Below are 18,987 nucleotides of genomic sequence, written 5' to 3'. Positions count from 1 at the left end.
CAGTGATTTGTGTATTCGGAAATGGTGCAGCTAAGGTACAATTTGAGTCCTCGTCGGAAGGACAGTGCACCAAAAGAAAAGTGAGTGTTGCAGGGATGGAGTTCATGGATAAGATTAGTGAAAATGCCCCTTGTGTCGTGTACCTCACAAGACTCACCTTTGCTTGCGAGGTGATTCCGCAGAGACGACAAGAGCACCCGTCCCTGTACCCACCTGACCCTCGTGAATAGTAGGAACCAACGGGGATGAGATGGACGCAGGGAAGGGAGCCAGAAAGGACGTAGTGGCTTGGTGTGGAAGTATCCTGGGCCCTATGGAAGACAGGAAGGACTATATCAATAAGGAATCCTAACCCCTGTTCTACAGCACCCACGCCAACCCACACACAGAAAAGAAAGTCATTCCGGGGACTCACCGATGCTTCTTCGGATCATGGCAACCAGAATCGGCGCTGCTCCAGGCGAAGAACTCCTGGACACTACTCCTTCCGAAAATCAAAGTAAAGCGCTCCTGCGCCGGTGAGGTGAAAAGAAGGTCAAAACATGCGCAAGGTGTTCTTGCACAATAAGGCGGTAAACTACGGGGGCAAGCTATAACAAAGGCAACGTAGGTGCTAGAACACTGTTCCAAAACGAAATGGGTACTTCGTCACAGTAGCGCTCCTGCGCTATGGACACTTCAGTACCCCCTAAGCGCACCCACGCTGAAGTGAAGCAAAACCAGTATCCCAACAACGCACCTGTCGTTGTAGGATTGAAGAAAACCCCCAAGCGCTCCTGCGCTAAGTAACACAAGGTCTCCTATAATAGAAACAAATATCCCACGAGCACTCCGGCGCTCTGGGATTCAGGCAGCCTCTGCGGCGGGAATTCTCGGTGACCAGTAGGGCGCTCCAGCGCGGTGAGCAGGAATACACAAGCACGCCTTAGACTTACTGGAACCAGGTTGCGGGAGTCAACTCGACTCGGAACTCGGCAGTCACGTCTTCGGGGGATCCGGTTGAATCCGAAGCACTGAGCCGGCGGGAAACGCGCAGTGTAAGCGTTTCCCCCGGAAGTGTTTCTCCGACCTCTCGTGCGCCGCAACCACTAGACCGGGACTCACCCTTCCAACCGGAAGTGAGTCTCCCGGTGTTTCTGTGTGCGCGTTTGCGGGGCACCTGACACCTTGTTTATGTTTTTCATATTAGAATAGAGACAAGAAGATTGGTGTGCTGCCCGTGACGCAGGACAGGATAAGTTGAGGGTGTTTTCCCAGGGAGGGAGAGTGCTCTATTCTGAGAACAGTGAACATTTGCAGACGGGCTGCAACAGTGTAGCTCCACCGTGAAGTGCTCAATAGCACCATCGAAGGATGGACAATAGATGCCTGTCAGGGAGGCTTGTGCCGGAACCTGGTCTTTTGACGTTTTAATTTTTTCTTGTTCTTTCCATAGTTGGCTCCACTAAATGACCTCTCTCTCTGGTGATTCTATTCATAATTTACCAGTAAATGTGTATCTGTTTGGTCGTCCCATCGCAGAATATGAGCAGCTATTTGCTGTCCTGATACCAGGGCAGATAGGTTTTGGTTGGTTTCTCAGAAAGAAGATGTTCAAAGTTGTTTTTATATTGCTATTCATATTGGTGGGAGGGGGGAGGTTTTGGGTATTGGAGTGTTATGATAATACCCCATTGTGTGTCCTATATCAGATTGTCCCTTCAGATCGTAACAAGAGAGCAATGCAAAGTAATGTCTTTTTAGACATGCACAGGAAATCTTTCGGAGATAGCACAGCTTGTTATCCCACTCATTCTGTTACAAGTTTATGGACTGCTTATCCATTGTCATTAGTGAATTATACATACGTTCGTCCACCCCATTTTGTAGAAGTAAAAGGAGAATTCGATATGGGATATCCTGGCCCCTGCTTGTACTATAGAAAACCGAGAGGGACAGGGTACCCAGGTTGTACCCCTAATATGTATTTTGACAATTTGTATATGGAAAGGCAAAGTATCACTCTAACAGGTTGGCACTATCAAGAGTTGACAGTTACTCGAGAGGCAGGTTATTATCCCGCAGGCTGCTCAATAATAAATAGTACTGACACTTACTTGTATATAAACTGTTCTGGACTAATACTGTTTAAGAATACAATGTCATTAGTGAGGAAAGATGATCCAAGCACAAAGGGAATGAATTCCAGATATGCTCCGGTGGATTATCAAGGTCCGCTTTATGCACACCCAGGTTTCTATTTTTTGTCTAATGTGGCATACTCCAATACATACAAATGCACTGAGGACGTGGCTTTGGAATGGTGTTACCTCTTGGGGTACCTTGCAAGTATAGTAAAGCAAATACGAGATGGGTTAAAAGAATGTTGACCAAAGAATTTTGTGAGGGTGTTACAGATCTAGAGGTTAACAACTATAGCAACGGTATCACTTTTGGATATATACTTTCTTCCATTATCACGTTTGGTGTACTGCCATGGCCAGGGGTGAAAGAGCTAGAGAATATTTTGGGGTGTAAGTTGCAGATCCTGTCTAACTCTAGCTTTACGTGATATCACCACTCAGTTAGAAACTACCCGCATATACTCTGAGTAAACAAGATATGCAGTTGATTTTATTTTAGATAAGAGCAGTGGTGCATGTGCAATAGTAGGAGATCAGTGTGTAGTTGGTATCACAAACATGGAAAGGAATATCACCCAACATATTTTAGACATCCTGGAAAATGTACGAGGAATGGAGAGTGGTAACCTGAATTGGTCCTTGTTCAGAGGGTGGGATTGGATTCTAGGAAAAGTTATATATGAAGTTGGATTCCCCCACTGACCCCTGTCCAGCAAAAGTGCTAGTTTCCATTGCACAGACAATTAATCCAGTGGTTAATAAAATGTGTGCTATCTCATTAGATACTGGACACATGCCTTCTAGGCAGTGCTTAATTTGTAAAATATGAAGTGCAGGTGCTCACATTTTTTGGGGAGGCCACACCCACTTCCCTCGGCTCCGCCCATTTTCACCTGTGGCTCTACCCACTTACTCTAGTTGCTCTAACCACATCCTCAACTGGCACTGCTGACTACTTGGGAGGTAATTTTCTTCTCTGGATTAGGGTTCGGGAGGCCCAGGCCACTCACTGCACTTTTACTCTCCATCTCGTCTTTACCCTTTTTTCTTCAGATTATTATAGCACTTTACATGAGCACCGGTTACGTTACACTGGGCCACGTTCATTTGTTTGTTGGGCAAGGGTGGACATGATGGTCGAAGCTGGACCTGGTTCCTCCGTTCCAAAGTTGGCAGCTCTGACTATTATGCCACATCCTCTACCCTTGACATGAAATCAGCAATGCTCCTTTCTGTCCCCAGCACTACCACAGTGTACATTACAAAGCGTTCTCCTTTTTGGTCTCAAGCTCTTCCCAGCTTCTGACTGGATGTCCCCTGGCCCTTCTCAGGTGCACTCGTCTCCCTCCATCATATAAGAAGCGACTGAAATCCCCGGGCCGGACTATTCTGCAATTACCACACCGGACAGTGTTGTTAGGCCATAACAATGGCACACCTGAATCCACAAATACCATGCCATGTATCAGAACTGCACAACAAAAACAGAAGCGGGTGAAAATTGCCTCTCAGCCACTATTAGACATAGACGGGACACTGGTCCTTGCTGGCGTCCAGACAGTTAATTAGAGAAGCACTTGTGCAAATACCATGTCACAAACAAAACGTTCCTTACAGCTTGCCTAGTTTCATTTTGTCATTTTTTGTGTTTCCTATCATAACATTTATTGCTGTTTTTGTGCGCAAATTGTAGGCCAGTCACGCATTGCAATCCTAAGGCCGACCCATGCGATAAACCAGACCCAACTTTTCAGGGTTATTAAAGATATTTTTGCTGCATGAGCTTCTGCAGATGTTAAGCTTTTAAAAATTTCTGCTGACATGATTAATCTCCAGAAAAATTCTGTACCACCAGACCTTGTCTGAAAAGTTGAAGTGGTTTCTCAAGGCAGACTCCCAAATTTAGACAGCACACCCAATATTTTAAGAATGCCTGTTTTAAAGTCAGCTAGCACTAGCAGTGTCAAAGGGCAACAGACAGTGGAACAAAGGGCTCCATTACCTCTTAAGGTTTACATTTTAAACACTGTTAAACAATTAAGTAAACGACACATATACGCAACCAGCCGTGTAGGGTGGTGAGAAGGAGAGGAAAATTCAACTAGGGAGCCACATATGCTCTGCAATAAGTATCGCCCAGAAGTTACCAGACCATTCCAACACCCCACAGATCTTGCATACATTCTGACATTTTTCTAAGCTGTTCTTGTTTGTCTCATACCAAACCGATCTGTTGTTTTTAACCCCCACTACTCCCTGGCTGTCTACTCTATGAACTTGTTCAGCATCTGTGCAGCATAACTGGCTGGCACCATAATTTAAACAACTGAACATGAAAAACGTGGTGCTGTTGTCCAGTGCTTACTGGGCACAATAATTAAGTAATATCACCGCAAACAACGAGAGACATGGAACGGGAAAGTATCAAGCACACTGCTATGGTAAGGGACAGACCCTCATGGGTCAGCTGAGTCAAGTGGTGTGATGTTGCCTTCTTTAAGAGAAGTGTTTTAGAAGAAGGAACGCCCTGAAGACCCCTCTATTCTTCCTGGCCTATGCAGAGTGCCTTTTACAGCATACACAGTACGTGCAGCTATTGTCACATTTCGTAATTTCCTTTCTTGATCATCTGTGTTACAAACCTTTAAGAGCTCAGATGCAGACCATTAGCAACATGCTGACCACGTTTAAATCACCTACAAAATCATGCTTAAATCATACAATTTATAGGCGACTTCACCATTTTGCTGTTGTCTGCTTCAAAATTGGCTAAACATCTTGATCTCACAGATAATTTAAGAAAATTGCTCCTGCTTCATAGTGGAGACATGCACTGCTTTCTGCTACCCCCTGTGTGCCCTCCCTGCTCTGAAACCTCAGTACTCACCATCAGTAGTACCCCTTAATGGCCTCCAGCGAGAAGCTGATTCTCGTACCACAGGCCGCAGAGTAGGGAAGCAGTACCTTATGTTCAGCTGGAGGCCTACCAGTGCCAGGAAGAGCAGCGCCCAGCAATGTGGAGTGCTGCGTGGCAGGGCCATGCTGCTCTCAGTGTGGAGACAGTAACACACAGAGCCCAAGAACCCCTCAGCCACCCAGAGAAGCAGCCAACTGCTCAGCCTCAAACCCACTATCCTCGGATCACAGGAGCACACAGCCCTGTGCGATGGAAGGAGCGCCACAGCCGAGTCTTGAAACATGATATAGAAGCTGCAGCACCTTGCACTTGCCCCTCTTCTTACAGTGATGGCTCCCGGGCCTTGTAAGGGCAGCCCGGTGGCACCGTGGCAGACAGGGTGTTTAGGACTGGAGGAGCATGCCGGGAGCCATTGTAATATTTCTTCTCAAATGCGCCTTCTAGAAAGGAAAATGTCTGCCTTTTTCCTGTATCAGAGTGACGACGTCAGGATCACTGTTGGGACAGGAAGCAGAAGCGGAGAGGCGGGCGGAAGTTAGAGAGTGGGGGGAGGTGCCTTTTAGAGAAGGCTGACCTCGCCTGCGCAGCTTTTCAAGCAGGAGGGACAGGGACGTGATAACAGCCGGGGAAAACAATGTATTTTCGATCATCAGCCTTAGGCAGGAGCATTGGCAGGCACTGCTCAGCTGTTTTCTCCCAGAGTGGCGGAATGTGTCTCATAATAAGGCATGCGCCCATGCAGCATCGAATTTTAAATATTTTACGGCGTTCACCAGGAAGACCCGTGTGAACTTAAGAGAGGCAATATGGAGTGTAGACCCGGCCCTAAGAAATAAGTGCCGGTGCTAAGCACCGGAAAGCACCGGCACAAATTAAGCACTGCTTCTAGGTGGAACCAGGCAAATATTCTGCCTCTGCTTAAAAAGCCTTCCGCTGATCCTAAAATTCCAGCAAATTATAGGCCTATCTCCCTGCTCCCTGCCTTTTCCAAGGTTCTGGAGAAATATGTTAAGTCGGTGGTTACTGACTATGTGGAAACCAACAACCTTTTACACATTAGTCAGTCTGGTTTCAGACCCAACTATAGTACCGGGAATGCTCTACTAGAGGCCTTCGAACACATCGTGGAAAGCCTGGATGGCGGAAGGAAAGCCATTTTGATCCTGTTAGACCTGTCAGCGGCCTTCGATACCGTCCCTCATGACAAGCTCTTGGACAGGATCCAGACTCTCGGTATCGGTGGCTCAGTTTTTAAATGGCTGGCCTCCTTTTTGGAAGATAGGAACCAGGAGGTTTGGATGCCTCCCTTTGCAGCTGGAATCCCTGGGATGGATGTGGGGGTCCCTCAGGGTTCCATTATGAGCCCTACATTATTCACTCTTTATATGTCCCCTCTAGCTGCCCTGGCCGAGACAAACAGAGCTAAAATTATTTCATATGAGCCCTACATTATTCAATCTTTATATGCCCCCTCTAGCTGCCTTGGCCGAGACATACAGAGCTCAAATTATTTCATATTCTGACAACACACAGCTCCTTCTCACTTGTGACAAAGGTAGGACCTTTGAGGGAGCCAAGATCAAAACCTGCCGTTCAAAAGTATTTGCATGGTTAAGAATGAACCAGCTTAAATGTAATCCGGAAAAGTCGGAAATTATCTTTTTCGGCACTCCACCGCCAGATGAATGGAGACTCTGGTGGCCAGAAGATATGTCTCCCCCTCTCGCCACACAACTATCGGTAAATAACCTAGGCTTCTTGATAGACCATCGCCTATCTATGAAAGCCCAAGTCCAATCAGTGGTGGGAACGTGCTTTGGCCTCCTTAGGATGCTGAGGAAGTTTCTTCCACTCCTGTCTTTAGACCGCAGGAAATCCGTGGTCCAGGTACTGATTACTTCAAGATTGGACTACGTGAATATCTGCTCAGGCGTCTGCAGATGGCCCAAAATGCTACGGCCATAGCCATTCTCAGGCTGAAAGCTAGGAATCATATGTCCCCTCATCTCAGAGCGCTCCATTGGCTCCCAATAAAATATAGAATCAGATTTAAGGCCATGGTTTTATTCTTTAAGGCCTTTCACGGAAAGGGTGCCATGTACCTTTGTAGAAGGATTACCCAGTACACTCCTTCTAGAACTCTGAGATCCTCCTCTATGAATCTGGCAGCAGTTCCTAGAATATCTCATGCCCTTGCAGGTGGCTCCTCTTTTGGGTTCCTCGGTGCACAGGTCTGGAATGCGCTTCCCACATTGTTGAGAGTGGTGTCGGATTTAGCTACGTTTAGGAAGCTCCTCAAAACACTGCTTTTTAATCAATAATTGAGTTTCCCTTAGCTTCTTCTTTAATTATTCTTTTAGTCTCTTTCTCTAATCAAAGCTGGTGTAGGTGGTTGCTCGGCTGGCTTGATGCGCCAGGACACTCTTCTGAGTAGCTGTGCGCTATATAAATGCCTTTTTATTCATTATTCAGTATTCATATTGCATTGTAGTTCTGATTTGTTGCTGTATTTTGATTCAGTGCCTTCCTTTATGCTGCTCGTACTGTGCTACTTACCTCTCTCCTAAAAAGATCTCATTTCACGAAACTGATGCAACAATAATGTGTCAAAAGAAGCTCCATACCCTTATGCAGATTGACAAAGGTGTTTTTGGTTCAACTACTTCTCTTGCGGGTTCTGTTCCTGATATTAAGTGAACTGATGTCGTTTAGGTGCCGATTCCGATCCTGTAAAACCTGGGTACGAATGGTCATACGGAGCGTTTTCTCTGTACGACTCGTACCCGGGAATACCACCTTACAAACCAGCAAGTACGATTCGTACAGAAATACCATTTCCGTACGAATCGTAAAAAACACCGTACAGGTAAAAAATACTTACAATTCTGATCCTGGACAGCGCGCACGCGACGTCCGCACGGAGTCAGGCAGCGTTTTACGGACCAGCAAGTACGATTCGTAGCTACAGCACTCCGCATGGCTATAGTTTTACAGGAGCCAAAAAGTGCCGGAAAAGCTAAGTACGCTGCGATGCACGACAAAAAGGGGGCCCGGTACGCGACGTACACGCCATCACCCACATCGTACGTGTCATCATGTACGGTGCGTACCCCAACATTGCATATGTACGGACCATAGCCCCCAGCCCCCGTATGTACGGACCGTACCCCCCAGCCCCCCCCAAATGTCTGCACCGTACCACAGGCTTACCCCCCCACCCGCGTATGTCCGCACCGTACCCCAGGTGTACCCCCACCCGCGTATGTCCGCACCGTACCCCAGGCATACCCCAATCCTCGTGTATGTACGGTCCGTCACATCACCTCACATCACTATGTATCTATGCTTCCATAGTCAGAATCTTACAAAAATACATCATAGCTTAGGAACCTATTAGTGCTCGTTGTCTGTCTGAACCCCTCCAGGCCGTGAGGGGTTGAATCAGCCTGCCACCCTAATAGGTCCAACACTACTGTAGATTAGCCCATCGGTACATATTTCTCCTTCCTAACCCCGGTGTGAGTCGAGTAACCCACACAAACAGCACATCAGACAACACACATTTCCTCAGCCTCACTCACCACTCCACGGCATCTATAAGACAATGACAACAATCATAGGACAAGAGACTCAATTGTAGATTCTCACATGTGTAATCTGGAAGCCTTGCTGCTGACATCCTGGAAAGCTGCCAGAGTCTTGAACTCTCCTCCCTGCTACCCTGCCCCTTATAGAACATGATACACAATTTGTATTGTATAGTCTGAAAACATAGTTCAACCGTGTCATATTTCAGCTGTCAATGCAACTTTATTTGGGTATTTATTTCTGACACTCCCGTAATACAATGGCAGCAGAATATACATTTTAGGCCAGGTGTCCATATCTCATGCAAGGTGTTCAGAGCTCTACAGAAGAGGAATAGCACAACAGCACACATTATACAAACACTAGAGGCCTTGTTGCCCCTTGCTGTGGCTCCATGGAAGGCATTGACACTCTGCTGAGACCCTCTGCTGAGTGTATGCCATGTTTAATGCAACTGCTAGGAAAATATATTTGTTCTTCAAAATCAAACTCCCAAAGCAAGCGCTTGTTTTTGAAAAACAAAACACTCTGAGAGTGTTGAGGTCATTTCCTTGTTTTTCTGTTTGCGGCCTCCAGGCTTTCCATGCGGTCCAGAACAGGAAAAAAGTATGTCAGAATCATTACCCTAAATAGAGACGATGTTTGAGGCACTTTGAGAAAAGGCCCATTTTCCATCTGTCCAAGGTTTCCGCTTGGGAAGCCAGTGGGTGGTCCGCCAATGGAGACATGGCAGTGCTGCGACTCTATATTGAGCCTGGAAATTCAGGTTTAGGGGATGGAATATCCACCAATTCTTTTGATGGAGTATCCTTTCTACCAATCTCTGAATGAGGGCCTCTATTCACAACACCAGGATGAACATTCAAAATGATGTGACGCATCAGACGATGTGACATACAATGAAGTAGGAGCTTCATCTCTTGAGATGGGGAGTCTGGCAGATTCAATCTTCTCTGAGTCAACCTGCGCCGCATCTCTTCTTAGGCTTACACTGCAATCAGAGAGTGGGCGAGAAATGTCAGTTGTGGAGTTGGTCAGGGGTGCACAGCTGTTCTCATAGAGCTAGTCACATATATAGATGACATGTTTTGATTTACTTAATTTAAAACATTGTTTCCTCCCAATCAGTTCAGATTTAGGCAACATTCAAGTCACTAGGCTTACAATGATTGCAAGCTATCCACAGTTATTTGACTGATTTCTGCTGAGTGGATCCATCTGAACACCACAGCTCACATATGAGAGTGTTGAATGTGTCAGAAGATTGTCTTGACCCATTCTTGCCTGAAGAAGGACTCCTTTGCACCCCTTCACTAATGCTGGTGTCTACAGATCCCCACAGGTTCTTCCCCTTGCCAGAACCTTACTGATGGGAAACCTGCATCTTTGCAGCCATGATGTTTCCTGTAGCTTCACAAGGTTCTGCTGCTCTAGGCTGCTTTCAGTTGGGTCAGAGTATGTCAACAAGCACTGGAGTTGTAAGGGGCTGATTCCTCGCAGAGTCAGGCACAGACTGAAGATATAGGAAGCTCCTAAATACCAGGCGCATCAAAGACCCTCCTGGAACTCGTAAACACACCTGTGCAGTTAAAAATACTAAGGTGACCCTTACAGGCTTTTAGGTCAGACAGCTGAATATGTGAGGTTCAGGGATATAAAGCAATGCGGCGTGTCATGTGACTGATGATGAGTTCATAGACTCTAGCATCCATGTAACAGCCATCTCAATGGTAGACTTGGAACTTTCAGTAGTAATAAAGTTACACTTTTGGTCTAAGTTACACTTTTGGTCTAAACTTAGACCAAAAGTCTAACTTTACTACTCGTTAATGCCCTTTGTGAATATCGAAAGTCGTAAAGTTAGACTACTTCTGTGAATCGGGCCCTTAGAATTCTACTGGATATAATTTTTGCACTATTTTGGATTAGTACATCTGACAGTGCAAGTGTTCTCAGTTTTCAAAATAGATGCTGCACAAAAGCAATGATTAGTACATAGAGCACTTAGTACTCCCGTGTTCTCAGTATTGATGTGTGCCTTGCTTTGCAGCACCTAATAAAGTTATGTGGAACAGAAATATGAATAGCTTTATAACACATGATTGTACTGCACTACATATGATTGTACTGTACTACCTATGATTGTACTGCACTACCTATGATTGTACTGCACTAGCTATGATTGTACTGCACTACCTATGATTGTACTGCACAATCTATTAGTGTACTGCACTAGCTATGATTGTACTGCACTACCTATGATTGTACTGCACTACATATGATTGTACTGCACTACCTATGATTGTGCTGCACTGCCTATTACTTGTAAGAGCAGGTTTCTGCAACCAGCGTTATGCTTGTGCCAACCAATGCTCTGCTTGTCCTATTTCTCATTTTTATGGTTGTGTTTTGCAGTCAGACTGTCATCTTTGTCTGGTTTATCATTTGTAAAATTAGGTTTTTGTGTTTGGTGTCCTGCTTATTGCAACCAATGGTCAGTTTCTTCTATTTACTATGTGTCTGATTGGATTTTGCAAACAGTGCTCTACTTGCCCAAAAGGTATGTCTTCTTACAACAGAACCAGCCAACAGTTTGCCTCACGTTTTAAGCCCAGTGTGCCAGTTATACTACTTAAGGGTAATGCTAGAAAGAGGGGGACAGATGAGAGAGTCCGCTTGTGGGGCACAGGCATGCATGCTGTGAAATAATTGAAAGGAACATGGTGCAGTAGCCTGAAGAGTAAGGCTTTGCTGCAAAATGTTGTCATCTTCATCTTTGCTGAAACTTGGCAGAGTTGCAAACCTCATTTATTTGTTTATTGTATTTAGAACGCAACATTCATCCTCAAAGGGATATAACAGTGCTAGAAGGTCCGCTGCCTTGCAACCTGCCTCTGACTCAGTTATAGGGGAAATAGACAGGTTTTCAATCTCTTCAGTAAAGTAGAGTGGTCCATGGTCTGACGAAGATCAACAAGTAGTGAATTCCAGAGCACAATAGCCAAATGGGTGAAAGAGTGTCCGCCTATTCCGGTTTCTCGGATGCGTTTAGCATTGACCAATGCTAAATTACCCAAGGAAAGAGCTTATAAACACTTATAGAAAGCCACTCAACTATGTAAAATAGTTGGTCGAGCGTCATGTGGAGGTTTGTAGACATGACATCCCAGCTTGAATTTAGCACTGTTAAGAACAGGCAGCCAATGAAGTGAGTTTAGGCAGAGAGAATCTGAGCTGTTACAGATGAGCCAGGCTGCAGCATTTTGAATGGACTGCAGACTGTTAAATAGAAAATGAGTCATTCCAAAATATAGCGCATTGCCATAATCCATCTTGTTCTTAATCGGGGTCTGGATTAATGTCCTTCATCGTTCCACTGGAATCTAGGTGGCATTTACCTGGTCCTTCATGGAAAGGGAAACTCCAAATTCAAGAGCAAGGGAAGGTCAAGAATCACAGAGCCTCCCGCTCCGGCAAGACTAGAGGCTCAAGGTGGGGTGGGGTTGGGATGGGTTTATTTTGCTTCGCAGATCATTTCCTTTTACGGTGCAAAAAGTAACACTTGATTCAAGGGGATGCTATGTGACTTTGTCAGGGCACTGGGAGGGTAGACTCTTGCATTTCACATCCCTCTATATTCCCCCCAGATTACACACATCCACTTTTGCCGGGCTAGGGTTACATATTATTAACCTGCCACAAGGGGAATCATTAATTGGAGGAGATTGTAATGCTGCCATCAATGGGTAAATAGACCACTGGCCAGCCAGACAACAGGATGCCACTGGAAAGGCCTTGGCCGAGTTCCTAACGGCCATGGGTCTCGTCGACGTATGACGGGCGCCTAATCCTCAAACCTGTCAATACACCTTTCATTCAGGGGCCGATGGCAGTTTATCCCGTATAGACTATAATTTTGGGGTGGGGGTGCAGCTCCAGATGTTTGGCGATTTGTGCCACCTCCCTAGGGGTATCTCAGATCATTCTCGACGAGTGTGACCTAAGGGCGAGATACAGGACATAGGAGTAGTCGCATGGCAATCAACCCCTGGTACCAGAGGTGCCATCTGTCAAAACAGGCTTAATAACAGCAACGAAAAACTATTTTATAGAAAATAAGGAGTCAGCTGACTCAGCTCAAATATTATGGGAGGCTTACAAGGCAGTTATTAGGGGCCAGGGAGTCTCATTAACAGCTGGCCACAAGAAGGAAAGGCAGAAACAATTGATAGAAATAGAAGCAAAAATCCGGAAATTAGAAACAGAATTACAAACGTCAGTGTCCCCAGATATACTCCAAGGCTAAAAATTAAGCAGAGAACATACCAAGACATTGTTGAGGAGGCAGCAAAAGCGCAGAATAGGGCGTCCCAACATCGTGTTTATGAGGTTGGGGATAAAGAGGGCAAATTGCTCGCCTGGTTGGATAAAAGAGAATTGGCCTCTAGATGGGTGGTTGAGCTCAGCCGCGAGACTGGTGCACCGTTAATGGGTAGGCAGGAAATAGCAAGCCCCTTTGGAGTGTATTATAAGCGTCTATATACTTCAACTCAACTGGATGCGCAGGGGTTCCTAGCCACTGTGAGTCTCCCAGCCCTTGGAATGGAGGACTGAGTCAATTTAGATTTAGAGAGTGAAATAGTGCGGGCAATAGGAGCGTTGTATTCCGGCAAAGCGATGGGCCCCAAGGGCCTCCCAATCAAACTCAATAAAGTAAATGCGTTAACACTATCTCCACACTTATTGAGTATGTATCAGGAAAGTGTTAAAAATGGAAAACTGCCTGATGACCAACGATTAGCAAATGTAGTTGTCATTCACAAGACTGGGAAGCCGCTGGGTGACTGCGCGTCGGATAGACCAATATCGCTATTAAATGCGGAGGTCAAGATACTAGCTAAAATCCTGGTGATGCGGCTGGCTTCATAGACTGATTCATCCTGACCAGTCAGGATTCATACCGAGCAGAAACACCTCACTAAACCTTTGTCGCCTCTATGGAGTACTGGGGAGTGCTAATACTGTTAGGAAAGATGCAATCGTTATATCTTTAGACGCTAAACCGGCATTTGATATGATAGAATGGTCCTTCCTCTTCTCTGCCTTAGAGAAGTTTGGCTTCAGAGACAAGTTTTTAGCGTGGGTTAAACTTTTATATTTGGAGCCCCTAGCTCAGGTCTTAGTTAATAGGGGTGGATCAAAGCCTTTCAGCTTGCGCAGGGGGACGAGGCAGGGTTGTCCCCTCTCACCGTTGATTTTCGCCTTGGTCTTAGAGCCATTAGCGATTTGCATAAGAGGAAAGCCGCTTACAAGGGGTTTAAAATGGATGGAGGATTAGGAAGACCGTATTTCCCTTTACGCTGATGATATCCTTCTCTACCTGGCAAGCCCCTATTCGTCTCTGCACATATCTTCACTTTATTCCAAAAATACTCCTGTTATACAATAAACTGGGACAAATCGGTCATAAATGTCATCAGTGGGGCTCCCCCCTCTGCTCCCCAGATCCTGTGTGGTACAGATCACCACGGAGGGATTTTGCTATTTAGGGATCTTTGTCACCATGGATTCAGCGGTCTTTTCTGTCCGTAATTTGGACGCGCCTTTACGACGACTACAAGAAGATGTTAAACATTGGAGATCCCTGCCTTTGTCGCTCCTAGGCAGAGCTTCCCTGTATAAAATGATGGCACTCCCCCACTTTGTTTAGATTTTGCAAAATACACCCTATCTAGTACTCTTGAAGTACTTCTATGCTGTCGAGCCGGTGGTACAGATGCTCCTCTGGGATGGAGGAGTACCCTGAATAGAGAAAAATAAGCTGGTTAAAGGTTGGTACGATGGCAGAATTGCCCTCCCGGCGCTCCAAAATTATTACTGGGCATCTCAGTTAATAGTGGTCAATAGATGGGCCCATGTGGAGCACAATGAGCTTGCGTACGTGCTAGATAGGTGTAATATGATGCCGGAAGGTTTCCTTAGAGCCCTTTATGGGGGAAAAAAACAAACCGCTGTACACCCCGAAATTGACTACGATCAAGTTTCGGCCGAGGGCACGAGTGGAACTGGGCTGTAAATATGAAGTTACTCTTGCTACCCCTTTATGGACTCACAGAGACTGGGATTACTGGGGCACCAGACAGGTTTTGATAAGTGGGACTACATCTGTCTTTCAAGGGTGGGTGACCTTTAGAAGGGAGGAAAAACCAAGCCATTTGCAGACCTCCAGAGGTAAAATGAGATGTCCCAGACTGAGTCCTATCGATACCTTCAGATAAGGCATGCCCTATTAAGAGCAATTCCGCTTGGGACGACTCTCCCAGAATCCTTCCCACTGGAGGATCGGCTCCTAGACAACTACCTTAATGATGAGGCGATCTCATTGACACACCAGAAATTGCTCAATAATTTGCCCGACACCCTACAGACAGTGAAGACAAAATGGGAGGGAGATGTGGGAACTTTTACTGATGAAGAGTGGATGGAGGCTCTCACATAACCGCGAGAGGTGGCCATACACTCCTGATTTAGGTTGGTTCAGCGAAAGATTCTCCACAGAACATATTACGCACCCCTCACATTGATCAAAATTGGTAAAACCACCTCCATGCAGAGTCCAAGACAATGTGGGAAACAGGCACGTTCCTCCATTTATGGTGGGACTGCCTGAAGACACAGGAATATTGGGGCAAGGTCACCACATATCTGCTCACGGTGTGAAGGAAACGGATGGAGAGGACAGTCCTACGGTGTTTATTAAATGTTTGGGAAAAAACAGACCTTACAGCGGGAGAACAAATTTGGGCAACACTGGGCTTTATAGTGGCTAAGCGCAATATTGCGGGGCATTGGAAAGCAGATGTAGCACCAACCTTGAGAGACTGGGAACTTGATATGGACTGGTGCATGCAGGCCGAGAGGGTGATTTATGAGAGTAGAGGATGCCCACATAAATGGACTAGGATATGGGAAAAGTGGAATGTGGCGCAAGGGTCTCTTTGTCCACCGGTAGAGGCCAAGGCACCCAGTATAGAGGAAGGAGATCATGTCATACTGTAACAATCTCTTGTAAAATGTTCAATGTGATGAGAAAGGATCTATGTGGTATGAGACCAAAGTTAATAATCCTGTGTCATAATTGTCTTGCTACCTCAAATGCACCAATATACGATTTGATTTTGTATGCTATACTTGCCATGCCTACATCAATAAAAGAGTTATTAAAAATTTTTTTTTAAAAAGAATCACAGAGCCTTTGCCACTCTCCTTGGTTCTGGTACAGTGCCTGGGGGCGTTGGCCACTACGAATTGTCCCGTATACTAAGAGCCCTACCAAAGAATAAGATCTCAGTTTTTTCTGTATTAAGCTTTAAAGAGTGTGCTTGCATCCAGGTAGCTATTTTTTGACAAACATCCAATGAGGTTCTCTTGGGACCTGATGAGATATGTTAGGGCAGTGTGAGCGCTCCTGAAACTAAGTGCAAGCCAGAGTGGTTTGGAATAGGAGTAGTGTGTGTCCGAAGAACCAGCCATTGCTAGAAATGCAACTGAAATATTGTGTCATAGTGCCTTAATATTTGTTGTGCATCAAAATAGTGACATTGATGTTGATATGTTGATATTTCATTTTATTGGTTTGGGAATAAATATTTAGTTTCTACAGTGTTGTGTCTAGACAACATTCCCAAGTGGGACGGTTGTTTCCTTTTTTCTCGCCTCACTATACTCAAACCCTTCCAGAGTCTTCAAAGGGATTTGTAGCCCCAAGTATCTGTGGCCAAGTTCAGATAAGAGCATCTCAGTTGTAGGTAATCATTCTATCTGCAAGATGGCTATCTTTGTGACTATAATGTGGCATTTAACTTGCAGCGGAGACGTGATAAAGATCACAACAATGGATGGATTGGAACATGACAGTGAGGATGACTTGAGTACAGTGAGGAAAGGAATGCAAACAAGTGCCACATTCATTTCCTCCTGGGGTTATGCAAGGCTCTGACACTGTTGCACAATCACATCCTGGTGCTTCAAGCCTTCATGGAGAAGTAACGGACAGTAGACTGAGATGTGTAATAGAGGCCAGGAAGGATATGATGGATCCTAGATCATGGTTTTCATGGATAATTAAACAAGTCCCATTGCCTTGAGCCATGCTCCTTGAAGACCCTGGCCTGTGCTTTTGTCATCAGAACTGTAGCTCAGAGGAATTTTTGTGTGATGACTAAAAGGAGGACCAGTTTTTGTCCATCATTTGCAAGTATCATTGGCCTTTGTGACAACATGTTTTGTGTGAGATGTGGAGCTCTCACTGGAACATGATAAAGTGACTTTAAGGTGATTTTCCATTGTTCATACCATATATTGTAAAGACAAGTTTAGCTGTGGGATTTTGCTCCAGTGATTCTTGTCTCATTTTTCTTCAAACAACAATCATGTGGTCCTTTATTTTGTGGAATACTAATGTATGAAAATGTACGGTAGAGTCACCCAACTAGTAAATCGAATTCATAGCTCGTACCTGAGTAGCTTCTGTGGTAATTTGTGATTAGCTTGGCCTGTTTTTGTTGCAGTTCTAAATCTTCCACAAAACATTTTTATATGAAACATATAACACAGTACCACACAATACAATACAGCATACCAGAACTGAACACAACTTAGCCCACCAAAGCATTTAGCGCGCCTCCACTTACCAAAGGTGTATGTAGCCTGGAAGCCTTTCTTCTGCTCTGAACTGTCACTGCGGAACTGGAGCAGCAATGAGTTCCCACTGGACACCACTGATGGGACTGGACCGGATCCACAATATCGGCCAATCAGTGGGTCCTTGTTTGTGGGGCCATTGAAGATGACGAGGTAGTCTGCGCGGCAGGTGGGCATGCTGGGCTCCAAGTCAAAGTCAGTGAATGTCAATGAAATCTACACAATGAGACACAGAAGAAAAGAGGGGTCTTATGCAGGAGTAATGTTGTGTCCTCACAATCTTCTACCACTTGACGTGGTATCAAAGGCTCTTCCAGTGCAATAGTAAAGAGTAGGTTGTACTACTGACCTTGTTCCCTGATGGGGCCGAGATGTAGTACCCACAGTCCAAACTGGCTGGGTAGTTCTGAGGATAGTTTTCTGATGTGACAGTCCCTGGTGAAGTGCTGTATGCGTGGGCACAAACAACTAGAAAGCAAAGAGAGAAACACCGTCAAACATCCTGACACCTCTACGTGCAATCACCAGCTTTGTTCCAGGAGCACCGGTTTGTTCCAAACACTCTAGCAACATGCAGCAATGATTCACTAGTGCTTGTAAGAAGTGAAATTAAGAAGTCATCCATTAATTCCCTCCAAACCTATATTTGAACAGCACTCCAGGTTACACAGTGTTGTTAAGTGGCAGCAGTGGCAGGCATTGGCTATTCAAAAGAAGGGCAGCATGTCAGAATATTATTGACAAAACTACTGTCTGACATTTGTATTGTGTCTTGAATATTGCTTACAAACATTTAATCCAATTGAGTGCAGCTTTTGTATTATGAACTCCAATGTGGCAATATTTTTGTAACTCCTTTAAGACACAGTATTTATGTCAGACGATATTCTGCAAGATGTATTCTGGTATCAAGCCTATGATCAGTAGCATACACATATAAATTCCATACATGTCTCATATTGATACCTTATTTCTGGATGGGCATTTTGCCTAGGTGATCGTTTCACTTCTCACCCTCAGTGCTTTTGACCTCTGTCCTTACTGACACTAGTTTCACAACAGCTTTTAGGACCCAGAGGCCCATTTTGAGTAGATTTAGGTGCTAGTTTTAGATTATCCGTTCATCCAATTAAAATTTTTTATGGAGCTATAGATAAGGCCCATGCTATCACAATGTGTTTTAAAGTGATTCAAATATTATTCTATGAAGGTGGCATAAGCTAGTGTTCCATTCAAGCAGCCAATCCCCTAGTGACTAAGAGATAAAAAAAAGTCTCCTACCGTTCTGGTAGTAGGCGTTAAACCCGCTGGCAGAGATGGCTCCATTGGTAACAAACCGCAGCAGCATGATATTTCTCGAAGACACCACTGGGGGCACACTTCCTCTCCCACAGGCTCTATTCAGTAAGATAGGGGAGTCTTTGGTCATCCCATCATAAACCATGACATAATCAGACTCACAGTCGGGAGAGGATTCAATATCAAAGGCGTTAAATGTGAGCAAAATCTGGAAGAGAAGGGAGAGAAGTGTCTTGACACCAGGGCACTGTCCTTGAGTCTTCCATATCAAGGGAGGCTTTCATATCAAAGGTGCAACCTCCACTGTCTGATAACTTAATGGGTGAACACTCTTAACGAACAAAGAACTTTCTGAAG

At 45.2% G+C, this 18,987-nt stretch overlaps 1 protein-coding gene across 1 annotated transcript in view; it reads right to left on the bottom strand.

The window, feature by feature from the left end:
* Nucleotides 1-8,809: 8,809 nt before the first annotated feature.
* The window catches only part of LOC146859660 (embryonic protein UVS.2-like), a 37,251-nt gene continuing 27,073 nt past the window's right edge, over nucleotides 8,810-18,987 (bottom strand). The window contains exons 10-13 of the mRNA XM_085646723.1: nucleotides 18,613-18,838; nucleotides 17,681-17,799; nucleotides 17,322-17,547; nucleotides 8,810-9,619 (exon numbers count right to left, since the gene is read on the bottom strand). Coding sequence (XP_085502849.1) covers nucleotides 9,615-9,619; nucleotides 17,322-17,547; nucleotides 17,681-17,799; nucleotides 18,613-18,838 — 576 coding nt within the window. The 3' untranslated portion in view covers nucleotides 8,810-9,614. The remainder of the gene's footprint in view (nucleotides 9,620-17,321; nucleotides 17,548-17,680; nucleotides 17,800-18,612; nucleotides 18,839-18,987) is intronic.

Source organism: Triturus cristatus, chromosome 3_1 (genome assembly GCF_964204655.1).
Source record: "Triturus cristatus chromosome 3_1, aTriCri1.1, whole genome shotgun sequence".
Classification (NCBI taxonomy): domain Eukaryota; kingdom Metazoa; phylum Chordata; class Amphibia; order Caudata; family Salamandridae; genus Triturus; species Triturus cristatus.
The sequence above is the reverse complement of the archived record's forward strand: the minus strand, read 5'-3'. Positions and strand labels throughout refer to the sequence as shown.